The sequence below is a fragment of the Orbicella faveolata genome, unplaced genomic scaffold (genome assembly GCF_042242905.1).
Source record: "Orbicella faveolata isolate gen_17 unplaced genomic scaffold, um_ofav_v1 contig_34, whole genome shotgun sequence".
NCBI classification, from domain to species: domain Eukaryota; kingdom Metazoa; phylum Cnidaria; class Anthozoa; order Scleractinia; family Merulinidae; genus Orbicella; species Orbicella faveolata.
In genome coordinates, this window is record NW_028301563.1 from 33,787,501 (window position 1) to 33,801,473 (window position 13,973).

The 13,973-nt window shown below is 38.8% G+C and overlaps 2 protein-coding genes and 1 long non-coding RNA gene across 3 annotated transcripts in view; 2 read left to right on the top strand and 1 right to left on the bottom strand.

Moving 5' to 3' along the window:
- Positions 1-13,292, bottom strand: part of LOC110049135 (uncharacterized) — a 23,646-nt gene extending 10,354 nt beyond the window's left edge. The window contains exons 1-9 of the mRNA XM_020754911.2: positions 13,168-13,292; positions 11,425-11,571; positions 10,479-10,569; positions 9,808-9,885; positions 9,296-9,407; positions 8,568-8,646; positions 7,974-8,050; positions 7,009-7,084; positions 5,986-6,133 (exon numbers count right to left, since the gene is read on the bottom strand). Of these exons, the coding sequence (XP_020610570.1) occupies positions 5,986-6,133; positions 7,009-7,084; positions 7,974-8,050; positions 8,568-8,646; positions 9,296-9,407; positions 9,808-9,885; positions 10,479-10,569; positions 11,425-11,571; positions 13,168-13,206 (847 nt within the window). The 5' untranslated portion in view covers positions 13,207-13,292. The remainder of the gene's footprint in view (positions 1-5,985; positions 6,134-7,008; positions 7,085-7,973; positions 8,051-8,567; positions 8,647-9,295; positions 9,408-9,807; positions 9,886-10,478; positions 10,570-11,424; positions 11,572-13,167) is intronic.
- LOC149105905 (uncharacterized) lies at positions 2,944-4,618 on the top strand. The gene is made up of 2 exons (XM_089298892.1): positions 2,944-3,077; positions 3,362-4,618. Exons 1-2 carry the CDS (start codon positions 3,015-3,017, stop codon positions 4,391-4,393), a joined length of 1,095 nt encoding a protein of 364 aa, XP_089155018.1. The 5' UTR covers positions 2,944-3,014; the 3' UTR covers positions 4,394-4,618.
- Positions 9,403-13,638, top strand: LOC149105906 (uncharacterized). Its single transcript, XR_016210087.1, has 2 exons — positions 9,403-9,456; positions 10,786-13,638. It is a non-coding gene; the product is annotated as an uncharacterized LOC149105906 (long non-coding RNA).
- Positions 13,639-13,973: the final 335 nt, after the last annotated feature.

Sequence of the window (13,973 nt, forward strand, 5' to 3'; positions counted from 1 at the left end):
AATTTTTTCACATGGCCACCCCTTATAGCGGTCATTTTTTGGGATGACCCCCCCCCCCAAAAAAAAATTGAACAAACAATATTTAGATTTCAACTTTTTAAATATTTCCAGGAGCCATAATCGGGGACGGAGACCGTAAGTCTCGGGATTCGCGCGCACCTATGATATGGGAGAATTTTTCTATTTTTAGAACAAATTGCGCCATCCTGACGTCATATATCCGCGCGGATTCACGCACATGTCAGGGACTCTCGCGTGGATGTTGTCACGTTGCGTGAACAAATGGTGAGAGTTGAGAGATTTCTCTTACGTATTTTACACAGCGATGGCAGGGAATAAGGCATGGAATACGAACCAGGGCGCTTATATGTAGTTTTATGATCTGAGCTAACGGAAAAGGTGGGTTTTTCAGGGTCGAAAACAAGACTTCAATCTCGCGCTGGGAATGAATAATAAGATCTGCTCACGCTAGTTGTAAGCTTACGCGTATGTTTTTGCGTTTGTTCTGACTTAAGAATATAGCAAGAAAACTCTCTACTCTGGTATCGAGTTAATTTGTGAGTTTCTCAGACAATGGTTAATCATAACCAAAACCTGTTTTGATGGTTTCTTATTGTTTCTGCTTGTTTGGTGAGTTTGCAAAAGTTTTTGAAAGGAAAGTCTGACGCGTGCAGTTAGCTCATTTGCATAGTGCAGCTCGTGCACTTTCAAGTCCGAGTCGTTGTTTTCAATTGTCAACAAATCTTGACAAAGATTTCTTTCGTTATCTTTTGTGCTGAGATACTGTAACAAATTTCACGAACGCAAAAAAGGCTGCTAACATCATGTGTGTTTCTTCAACATAAGCATAGTGAAGTTTTACACTGCGAAAATGAAAATAGACAAGGAGTTTTGATAGCTCGATCAACAAACTCGAAATCGTTATTCCAAGTTGATTAAAGAAAGCGTCATCGTAACTTTGCTGATTATTTCTGCTTTATTCACATATTTTCAGCTTAGCTTTAATATGTTCTCAAACATTTATCAATCTTAAACATATTTAAAAACTATAGAGTTATTGTTTGAGTTCGATGTACGCTTTCACACGAAAGTGCGGCGGAAGTACAATTTGTCATGTTTACTGACTGTACTGAAAACACGCATCGGCGGACGCTCTCATTCATTGACAACAGAGAATTTACTTGATTTTTCCACGAATAAAACTGAGCAGTATCTACGGACGTAAAGTTATTGGGCCTTGATGAAACATCAAGCGTTGCTTAAAATTCAAGCGAAACTCAAACTAGCAATTATTTTGTTTTACTTTTCGGTCGCGATAGACTGACAAATTCCTCGCAAGCGTGTGGCAAGAGGAGCTAGGAAACTATGAAGCCCTGAAGCTCTGCTATATCTAAATATATCCAACTAGTTTTTCGCTGTGTAATGGAAAAGCTGTTAATCTTCAACATATGTGAAATTTAAAGTGGAGTAATGTACAGCTCATGTAAAAGAAGTATCCGTCGGAACACAACTTGATCAGCGATATATATTAGCTTACAGCGGAACATGCCTAAATTCGACACTGTCTTACTTCACTCAAACTGGAGCAGCTTACGACGAAAATACTCAAGCAAAATTCCAACAGACGTGAACGCGTTGAGTTGTGGGCCAAAACCATGAAAATTTTCGGGAATTTCGGACGCCATTTCCCCCGCGCGACATCCGCAAAAATCCTCGCAGCATGTACGCGCGTGTGCTGCAGGCGATGGCGCAATTTGTTCTAAAAATAGAATTATTGTCCCATATCATGGGGACAACCCCAATACTAGAAATGGCGCGCGCTTACGGTCTCCGTCCCCGATTATGGCTCCTGATATTTCTCTATTACCCCCCTACCTCACGTTATTGTGCTCACTATGAAGACAATATTGACAATCCCTCTACTACAGAGAGCTGTTGTTTAAAAAACAAATCAAAAGAAAGAGAAGTCAATTTCGGATCTCCTAGTTATGGCTCGCCCTGAGCGTGTGGCATTTGGCCTCTCATTGGCATCTTTCTCATCCGAATTGATGAATGCAAGAATGACATCACTTGAGTCATCTTCTCCCCCAGAGTCAATGGCATCACTGTCATACTCATCATTGTCACTTTCATCCGTTTCACTGCTGTCAGCACTTGCCCTGTTGTCATTTTGGGTCAATGTCCTTGCATTTCTCAGTGTTGGCTGGCCAGCTCTGAGAGGACTCTTCTGCTGCAAACATGAATGTCTTACAATTGCCTTTACTTTCTCACTCTTGCTGCTTTTCAAATGCTGCTTCAGCCCGTGGTGGTTCAAGTACTTGTTTAGTTCTGGAACACGTAGCTTTTTAAGCTTGGTTAGATCTTCGCACAACTCAGTCCAAGGATAATCCTCATATGATTTATCTTTTGCGTCCCTACTTAACTTTGCCTTTTCTTCTGCTCTCTTTTTCCTTTTAAATTCCAGCACTTCAAGATGCTGAAGATAATCCACCACAAACTTTGATTTGACAATAAACTTATCTGCAAATAGAGCAACGCTCTCTGGGTCATATAAAACCAGCCTGCCACTTCCATGCTCTTTCTTCGCTTGGACCCTTGGCTGCCAGTCATCTGGATCACATCCTTCTTTTGGGGTCTTCTGGTAGGAGACGTAGTGGTATTCCGGTAGGCAGGAATGGTCAGGAACTGGTTTAGGGTATCTTTCTATGGGTGGTCCAGTCCATTCACAACAAAAAGAACAAATTTCTCCTACCTTTTCTTGACAGGACAACTTTAGAAACTCCCTGTTGTTCTCCCCCTCCTCATAGTGCTCATTCACAAACTTCTCAATCTTACGGAAGTAACAGTGGCCTGGAACAGAGTCTTTCCTTGCTCCTGCATTGTGATACTGAACCAAGTACGAAGTGTTGTGAAAAAACTGGAAATCTGTTGATGTGTTGTGTGAAACACATTCTTACATTTAATTTACAGATGTCTTTATTTGGAAGGTTTTTACCTCTACTCTAGTGATAGGCATGTATAAATGTTGCCCTGTGCAGGTAAAACAGAAAGCTGTTGAAGTACAAGAAGATGAGCCGGTAAGTGTTAATTTCTTGTCAGTGTTCCAATTTTTATCTGGACATTAAAAACGCATGTATGCTTCACTTTTATAATGAGAAACTTCTGTATTTTCCTATTGTAAAGATAGCACCTAAAACTGTTTGAACATTTTTAAAATGGTATGTGTCTTTTAATATATCGTTTGACTTAGGTCTACATTTCACTACACGAATACAACATCAAATGGTTACACGAACCATGATCATTCGATAATACCAGTTCAATATAATAAATAAAAAAATCGTCTTTCCTTTTCTGGTAGGTCACTAGTTCCTCCTCTGCTGATGATACAACCATACCTCAGGGTCTCCGGAAAACAAGCCTTGGCTATATTGTTAATCCAATCGGGAAAAGAGCGCATTACTACATGAGCATCATGAAAGAGGCTCATTCCAAATTGCGCAACAATGGCGAAAGCGACGAGTCGTTTAAGAAAAGGTTTACAGCTGAACGATCCAGGCAGTTTGACATCTTACAAGCAAAAGAAGCAATGTTTCTAAGTGCGGATGGCTGTTCAGAAAGGGCGAGTGAGTTTTCCATGCCAGGGTACCGGTTGAAGCCCAGTGATGGAAGAAAACTGAACTTCTCCATCAAAGAGCACAGAGCAATGGTGGAAAAGTTGAATGCCATACTGAAAGATGTAAAGGAACACGATTCCACACTCTTTCAGTCCAATGGGCTTGCTTTAAAGCAGGGCGAAGAATTTGCCCACAGTTTTAATGTAAAACAGATCAAATGTATAGAAGCTAAGTTGACGAAGGTCACCCAGGACATGGAAGCATTAGAAAATAAGAAGAGCAATTATAACAGCATATTCAAGGGCATACTCAAACAGCAAATCAACAAAAGGAGAAGGAAAAAAGAAAACCACAGAAAGTCAAATGAAAGAAAGAGGAAGCGGACTGAAAACAGCGTCCAACGAGTTTATGGAATCTGTGTTGGAAACCCGCTAGGAAATGATCTTCCACAATGCCTTGTGTACCCTCCTAGAACGGCCGTCCCGGAAGAGTGTATTAAAGTTGAGGATGTTGCCACATCGTTATTTAGAAGAGATGGGCCATACATCGCACAGCTCTTGGAAGGGAATTATTTCACCAATGCTGCAAGAAGCAGAATCACCACCAATCTTGAGCAGGAAGTCAGAGATTATGTTTACACCTTCATGTACCCTGAAGAGTACACTCTGACGGAAAGCATTGCTGCTTCTTGTAGCATTGGTGAAAGAGACTCCCATAGCAACACAAGCGGCGACGAAGAACTCGACGACAGCGAAGATGAAGATGAGTGCCAGTGAAAGTTGCATTCGAAAATAACAGTGTTAAATACTTCTTTTCAGTAGCTACAAATGCTTTTTGTCGCCAAACGTTTTTTTAAAGCAGTAGGAAAGTTTGTCATAAATTTGTATCCTGCCTTCTATGTTTATTCTGTAGCAATTTTTTTGATATTCAAACATTATCCCATTTTAAAGTTTTACTAAAATATTTCACGTGACCCCCCCTTTTTCCCTTATTTTTTTGGGATGGCCCCCCCTCGAAAGCCATTTTTTTTCGTATGGCCCCCCCCCAAATCCCACCAGCCCCCCCTACCTTATAAAAAATGAATGGTCCCTAAGTCATGCCATTTACTTTGTTTATTACTGTCTATACTTTCCCAAAACTAAATCTGCAACACAGCGGTAAATTTAAAATAGAAATTAATAAACTTAGCCGTCGTGGTTCACGTTCTCTAGACAACGCAGACTTTGGTCATTTCACGTTGTTGTTTTGCAAAGGACGGCAAAGAAATGTACCAAGAATTACAACGCACGTGTAAAACAGTTGTTCTGTTCCCGTTGTGGTTTTCTTAATCTCCCTATTAGCATCGAACATACGGCTAGTACTGTTTTTGTTGCTTTTTGGCTGGTTTGATCGTTTAGAAAAAGGTTTAGTTAAAAACATGTAATTGTGTTGTTTTTGCAAATTTTCAACACACAAAATTATGTTCTTTTCAAAATCTCAGTCTCGGGTTTATTCTTAAAATATTTTTGAAATTTCGCAAACTTCCGCCTCAATATTCTTATAAAATATATTCTTTTAACAAAAAAGAGTGTAGTGGCGCTTATAAAACAAGCTAAATTTGCAACTGTCTAGATCTGTTAGGTGCGCCAATTGCTCTAAAAAAGTGCTTAAGCTAAATATGCAACGACGGTGTTCAATTCCAAATGGAAATACGAAAAATTAGGCCCAGTTCAGACGCCGAACTTTTCATGAGCCGAACTTAATTCGAATTTGGACCGACCCAAATTATCAAAAGCACACCTGTTGATTCAGACGTCGAACTTAATTCGCCGAACTTTATTTAGTTTAAACCAAAACACATCGAAATGTCAGCGATTTTCAAGCAAAGTAAAAACTGCTTGCAAAATACGTTATAATAAGTTATGCATTAGGTTCGGCTCATGAAAAGTTCGACGTCTGAATCAAAGCCGTTCTAAAGCCGAAATTCCCGGCTGAGCTAGGCGGGAAGAACGGCTGGGCCGTTCCAAATTCAAATAGCCGTTCTTAACTGATTCAGACGCCGAACTTTTCATGTACTTAATTCAATATATTTGGTTCGGCTCATGAAAAGTTCGGCGTCTGAACTGGGCCTTAGCCGTCGTGGTCCACGTTCCGTAGACGACGCAGAACTTGGTGATTTAACGTTGGCTGTTTTGCAGAGGACGGCAAAGAAATGTACAAAGATTTATAACGTACGCGAACAGCTACTGTTTTGCTCATTAAACCTTCTGTTTAGTGATGTTCTCGTTGCCGTCGTCGTCGTGGTGGTTTGCTTGAGCTTCCTATTATTACGGTAAGTGAACGACTACATGTATTCGTTAATATGTTCAGACAAGTTCTGAGTACTTACACGATGCGTCAGCCAGCGAAGTCTTGTTGTGTGGATATTTGCTTGGAGAGTAATTTTGTAAACTGTCTGAGTGGGTTCTCGGTTTGGACGGAGAAGGCTCTGTTTTTACACCTCCTTTGATAGGTTCTTCACCTTTCACTTTACAGATCTAAGGAATTAAAATTATGCAAGAGTTACGCAAGGTCACACTAGAGAAGCTACAAACGACCAGGGCTAATTTGTGAATCAACTAATAAGACTACGACTTATACAGAACTAAACCTAGAAGTTCAATTTAGTCTATATTTAGCATAACAAAATTATTACTGTAAACATGAGATAGAAAATTATATGTGTTAGGAATTTTAAAAAGCCACCGAATCTGGACCAATGTGTGATCGCCAGATTTACTGCTGTTCCAGTATATGAACGATTAAATAAAAGAACTCTTTTAGTTAGAGAAGAGAGTGGAATTCTAGATGACGTAACGAGAATCAACGAGAATCAGCGAGAGTACAATAAAATCTATAATGAAGAATGTAATCATTGCTAGCAATACGCAATATGTACTCATTAGAGAGCACATTGACAGTCTCAGCTCTGCAGCCGGTAAAAATTAGCGTCCAAAACCAGACTCACATTTGTCACAATAGAAACAACTTGGCCAACAAATGCAACTTCTTTTTCGGTAAATCGTGATGAAATCCTCAACGTTATTGCAATGGTGTGAATCCCAAAGCAAGGGTCAGATCAACTGAAGCGGATTAAAATTAGAGCTATTTCACATTCTTCTTCCAGCGCGCGAGGCATAAGTTTCCTCGAGGCTATTGATAAATGCATATACACGTTGGCTTACTTACATGTAAATTAATACCAAATAAAGATCACGTTTCATTTTCATACAGATGGAACTCGCTAATTTGAACTTAGTCATTCGACTTCAAGCTCACTCTCCTTGAAATTGCCTTGTTTTCTTAAGTCTTTTAACTATCGACTATTTCCAACTCCCGCTATTTCGAGCCATCATTTGTGTAATTCACTTACCATTTTTCTCAATACGGCCATGTAAATGATCACTGCATATTCGTCAAATGTGTTGCCGTCCAGAATTCCCGACGAACTATCGATTGGAAATAAGAACTATTAAGGCCTATCCAAATGGGAAATGTTTGGCGACCAAACACCATCAAACATTGCTTGGTGACCAAACATTTCACCGTTTGGCCACCTTGTTTGGCGCTGTTTGATCGCGTTAAAATTTGGTCGTGTTTAAAAAAATTTGAAGGCCATCAAAAATATGATCAAACAACTTAAAACATTTCTTTTGTTCTCGTGTTTGATGGGCGATGTTTTGTTCGTTTGGACAGCCATATCAAACATGTTTGGCGAGCGCATGCGTCCCACGCTTGCTCGGCGGCGACCTCGGCGGCTTGTACCCATAGTTTGATCTGTGTTTGATCAAACATATTTAAACCGTTTGGCCACTGACTTCAACAATGTTTGATGATGTTTGGTCGCCAAGCATTTACCGTTTGGACAGGCCTTTAGAGCGTCAAGCGACATGGCTAAAAGGACGGACCTGGGTGGGGTTGAGTTATTTGTTTGCATGAATGTGGAAAATAAGAAAAAAACTCTAAGTTCCACAGCAGAAATTCCAAAGTTACTCTGACAGGCTCGACAAATACTTGTCTAGGACAGACAAGAAGAGGTATATTTATCGACCTAACACCGTGGTTCTCGAATACGACATAAGGCAACAAACATAACAGAGGAAGGGCATTGCTTATATGTACCAACAGGTAAGCTGACGCGAAGAGAATTCTTCCTTCAAAAGTAGCCTTTTTTCGCCACTGGTTACCGGTCCACACTCAAAAGCGTTCTTTCCCCGCGTTTTTCTTTTTTCGCTCTATTTATTTTTTGGTTTCTTTTCTTCTGTACTCAATGTATGCCCTCTTCAACTTGCACTTTCAACGAATAACTCGGCTGCTTAAATTTGTTTAATACTGTACCTTAGAATTTTGCTTGGAATTCCAAGACGTTCTTCGGCAACCTTCAAAACCTCGAGAAATGAGCCTTTGTCTACCTCCTTTACAAAAGAAATATTTACTTACATGAATACATGTACATGTGGCGGAGAGCACAAAGATTTCTTATTTATATAAAAAAGGATACTTTGTGAACTTCCAATTGACTCTCTTCAGTTTTGTCTCAGACAGTGCATTCCAGGTGGTCACAGAGGAGTTGATGGGAGGGGAAGGGGGGGGGGGGGTGGGCACAGAAGAAGTGAGGGTGGGTGGGGTGGGTGCAGACTGCTGAGAGCTAAGGTGGCAGAAATTCCATGGGAGGCCAGATGTCATCAATTTATCTCAAACCCCCTAGCAAGGCCCCACTAGGGTGTGTGTGGGTATCTCTCATGCCATTAACTTTTGGCCTCAACATTAACTTCCTATATCCTGTTAATTCCAATTGAAAATATTAACAATTTTCATTAACTTTCCCCCAAAATATCCTGTACCATTAATTTTTTATCTCAAGATCCCTATCTGACTAAATAGGTGAAACAAGGATTTCTTTTGACTTTAAAACAGAAAACTTTTCATAACCTGTAAATCAGTTGGGTTGATTCCGTCAGCTGGACAGTATTTAGTAATGAGCTTGGTCAGCAACACACCATCCTGCAGACTAAGAAAATGAAAAGAAATACATTTTGTACATGTACATTGTAGGTGTTAGTTAGCGTGTACACATAATTTCATTACTATACCACAAATAACAACAGTACGTCAGTTTGACACTTTGACAAAAGTTCCATTGCTCAAGAAAAAATGATCAGATTTTTTGGCTAATTTAAAGTAAAATCATACAATAAATTATTATCTACATGTACATGTATGCAACCTGTTCCTGGCAGTTGGTTAAGCAGGGGGCATCCTAAGGAACAGTGACTGAAACACAAACTCAGAAAGGCAAACGATTTTGGGGGAGCTCCTACATGTATGTATAAAAGAATTAAAGCCTGTTTGTTTTTTTAACCTCCATTTTGTCCTTTATTTCTTCAATTGTTATGCTGATACAGTGTACTTTCCGAATGCCTACCCTGGGTCCCAGAGTGCTTTTTTTTTTTAGCAGTATTAAGCCACTAATTGTGAGAAAACCTCTGCTACCCAGGGCTCTGAATGCCGGGAACACAGATCATGGAAAGTGTATTTATGCCTTGTTCCCATTTTATATATCTACTGTCAATCAAAACTAGTGTTGATCTGTATTTCAAGAAAAGTGTTACAGATCATTAATCTGCTGGAGCTATTTCATGTTCGAGGTCTCAACTCACAAATCCAGGAATGGTCCCCTTGGGTCAATTGCTGTGTTTGGTATCTCAGTACAGCACCATTCAAGAAGAAATCTCTTGCCTAGATTCACAGTCCTCTGATAAGCAGCGCGGTCTAACAATAATTAACAACAACAAAAGAACTCAACTGAGACAATTATGAGGTAATTGATTTCTTTACATATATAACACAAACCTGTGCACCCTGTATCTTGTACTATCCATATACATGTACATGTAACCCAGCGCGCAGGTAGCAGTGTACATTCTTACATAAAAGAAGATTAGCACAGAAAAAACTATAGCTCTTAAAATCTCACAGTGCAGAACATAATAATACGATTAATAATTGAAACAGGGGCTTTTCCAGGACCTAACACAAATGTTGTTTTACAACTGTGACTGTCACAATCTCACTTCATAATTTCCTGATGGTTTCTTTTTCACTCATGAATTACGTATTCTAAAGAAATTTGCCAACACATATACTAATTCAGTTATTATAAAAAACTCACTTGAACTGTGAATTTCAAAATGCAAGATGATCAGCCACAAGATATCCAAGATGGATTTGAGTTTCCCACTGGTAATGTCTAAAAAAAAAATTTACTAATTAACTGCTAGTTCCTGCATCTAACGTCCATAACCCTTCTTCACTGGCTCTAGCTGTTTGCAATAGGCCACATACATAATAAGGCAAGCAATGATTGCTTTCACTGACGCTTTCCAAATACCCCAGTATGCTGATATGTGAAAAGATAAGGCATGAGAAAAAAACATTTATTCACTTGATTGAAAGGGAAGAGGTATAAACTAAGGAATTGACTTACATTTTTCATCTTTCTACTTGATGAGGATAATTGAAGCCTCCTACAGTGCATCTACATAATTTTTATCATTGATTATACAGTTGAACCTGAATTTAGCGACACCATATTAAGTGGTCAGTTTTCAAGGTCCCAAAAATTACTTTGCACTTCCCTTAAGTACTGTAATTTTGACCTCTATTAAGTTGTCACCTCTATTCAGTTAATGTATATTTTAGAACTATTTTTTAGAGGACCCTCCTCAAAACCACCTTTAGGTGATTGGAGAACTCCTCTTAAAATATTAATTTATCATTATCATTATCATTATCATTATCATTATCATTATTCATTATTCATTATTTACAGTATATGACTACCTTCCACATGACAGCAGACATCAATTCCTTTTCCCTTCATGTAATCAATGACATATTGTACTGTCTGGGTCACCTGTGGCACATCTTGGATCTGTAATAGATAGGATTAGAACACAGGTCAAAGAAAATATGTACATGCTGTTTCTAATAAACAACTAGAATATGAGCTCAAGATTTCTATTGCGCGATAGTTGACGAGAGCGCAGCCCGAGTCAACTATCATGCATAGAAATCAAGAGCAAATAATCTTAATTGTTTTAGTATAAATCTACTAGTTTTTAAAACTTTATCTAAATCCTCTTCACAGACACTTCGGAAATGCCAAGAAGTGGCTGTCATTTTGTTAACAAGGGCACGCTGCTTCGCTACACACTATCTATCACAGAATACAGTGAGTAGCGTAGCCAATCAGAGGACGGCATTCATGATAGAACACTAGTAGATAGAAACACAGAACTAGCACAAGCTGTTGATGTAATAAAGGCAAGAGTAAAGACAATAACATTTTGATAGTCAAAATAAACAAGGAGTTTCCTTTTTTTTCATCACAGAATTTTCTAAAAGAAATAGAAAACATGTTCTCCATGGTTCTATCAAGTCAGAGAAACACTCATTGAAGTTTGGATGAACTTGAAAAAGCTGTGGAAACACTCTCCTATCAGCTCATGTTCACACTGCATTTCCTGCTCTCCCAAACTTCCACTCATATTTCAACAACTCAATAGAAACAGAGTACATGGTTTCTACTTCTTAATTAAGCCTTTCTGTCTATTGCCTTTTGTTTGCTTTTGTTTTCTTTTAAATATTGTTTTAAGATTAAGAAATTTACAAAATTAAAAATTAAAAAATTAAATTAAAAAAAACATATAAAACGATGTAAAATAAAACTTAATTGATTTAACAAAATTATCAGTATGTGTAATTAACAATGCACTTCCTCATTTACCTGTTGGTGTTGAGTTATATCATGTCCTGTGGTTGACTTGATCAATTGACACAGTACAATGCCATCCTTTAAATCCTCAGCCAGATCACTAACTGTTCTTTTATCGCCAATTTGAGCTAAACAGCAATTGACCCATGCTTTATACACCTGTCAACAAGAAAAAAATTCCATAATTATCAGGCTACAAATCAATATACTATTACTTATATAGGCTACCAGTGAGTCTCCTTAACATGATTCTAGTACACATTATCTAAGGATATAACATACAGCACAGTGGCCTCAGGTTTAGTGCGCTCGCCTGTGGATTGAGAGGTCTGGCTTTGAGCCCTGGCTGGGGACACTGTGTTGTGTTCTTGGGCATTAGACACCTTACTCTGACAATGTCTCTCTCCACCCAGGCATATAAATGGGAACTGGCGAATTCAATGCTGGGGGTAACCCTACAGTAAGATGGACTAGCATCCCATCCAGGGGAGGGTAGAAATACTCGTAGTCACTTCTGTTCATGCTACAGAAACCTGAGATAAGTGCTGGCCTGATGGGCCACTTGGCTGACAATTATGCAGACTTTACCTTTTTTACCATATTTGAGCTGGTTAAACTGACTAATTTCTCTAGCTTAGTGAGAGCTTATTGTTAACCAGCTAAAATAACATCAGAAAAGAAAACAAAGTCTCATGGGAAATTTTAAAGGTGCACTTGGCAAGAAAATCTTATGCCATTACAAGTACGGCATTCAAAGCCTTTTTGGGAGGCACAATTGCCTAATTAATACAGTATTGAACTCAACAGTCTGATTTGATTCATAAATGCAAAAATTATTAACTTATGACTTTGTGACGAACTCGTCAATATCTCTGCCCCAAACCCACTCCACTGTCCCCCACCCCACTCCTGACCCTTCTCAATTAGCTGTATTGTAAAAATGTTCTATTACAGAATTTATAAGGGAACCATTTTGGTTAATAAATACATGGTCTGCAGGGTGTTATAAAGTCGTGACTAAAATGAGAAAACTAATCAAAACAAATGAAAGTTCTAGAGATTAGGCTTAAATCTCGAAAGGTTTCGGGAAAATACAACACAGATGTAAAGCGATGCAAATGATTGCAAAAATAGCCCAGTGGTAATCTTAAATATAAACAGACAGACGTTGTTAATACTTTAATGCTTTGGTTATTAAGCATAAAGGTAGTCATATTTCTGTTTAATTTAAAGCTTAATCCTTTTTGCGGCACGTTTATAACTGAATAATCTGCCAGCCTTATTAAATTTTTTGAAGTACAGTATATATTATGGTCGTAATGGATTGATTTGCTTATAAGTATCAAATGATTATTTTGAATCCAGTGTCTACTCTAGAAGACACTGTGAACTAAAATTACGACAACACGACGAAAAGATGAATCGGAACTAAAGTTCACTTAACAAAACAACGCACTAAGTAATTAATTTCGTCTATAGTTGCTTACATGATCAGCTGTAAGCGAGGCTATGAATTTTTCCTGTGCGTCGACTTTGACACATGTTTAGCAGTTATCGATCATTTAGGCTTCACTGGTCGTCTCAACAAACAATTTGAGCATTGAGACGAAATCGAAACTTCGTATAAACTTCAAACGACACAGAGGAACCATACACAGTTTTGAAAAGCGTAAATGAGTTAGAAGGCTTACTGTTATAGATCGAGTCATTCTAGTTTAACACAGTGAGTTCCTAAGGAAAAAACGAACTTCTTACCTCAACTGGTGATCCAGATAACTTTCGACGTAAAGCCATCGCATTTCTTCACTCAAAAGGCGCGACGAGCAACGGTTGTTTTTTCAAACATCGCCGATGAAAAATTCAAAATGCGTGCAGAAAACATCATCGGGCGGTTGCGGTAGAATCTACATTCGAAATCAACCCGCGAAGGTCATCAAAAAAATGCCGGGGTGAAAGATACGTTTCCTGTGCAGTGGAGTGGAGAGAATTTAGGCTCAAGTTTGCATCACAAAGTTTGAAAAATTCAAATGGGCGAACAAACTCGCTTCGGTTCGCCGGCCGTTTCACACGTCCGTCACGCTTCATTAAATAAACCTGTCAATAAACCAGACAGCGCTAACAAAGGATCACAGAACAAACAGAAACAGCAGGAAATTAATTCATAACCGGAGTGAAAAATACATACAGCTGCAGATAGCTGGTTGCTGTAAATGTCGGCCTAGCTAAGATATGTTTGTGGACTCCTTTCTTTTGGCTTGGATGTTATATTGTACAAATATGGGGGCAATTGTAACTGTTGCGTGACAATTTGTCACGCAATTGTAGACCCAGAAATTTGGCTAAAATGTGAGGCTTTTCTGGAAGTGTTTTCTTCCAGTGTAGCTCCTAAAGACGTAGTTCAAAATGTCGTGACGAAGTTTTTGCTGACTCACCTGAAAGTTCGCAGGAGGAGGAATGAATATATCGCACACTTTATTTGAACTGCGGCTTGTTTTGAGAACGAGTCTCTGACGCGCTTTACTGAAAAGCTCACTAACAAAGAAGTCCCTCATATGCCACGC

Excerpts from the sequence above, each read along its gene's own strand:
- LOC149105905 (XM_089298892.1), top strand. The coding sequence starts at position 3,015 with ATGTATAAATGTTGCCCTGTGCAGGTAAAACAGAAAGCTGTTGAAGTA. Across the intron at positions 3,078-3,361 it reads AAGTACAAGAAGATGAGCCG|GTCACTAGTTCCTCCTCTGC; the intron begins GTAAGTGTTAAT and ends CTTTTCTGGTAG.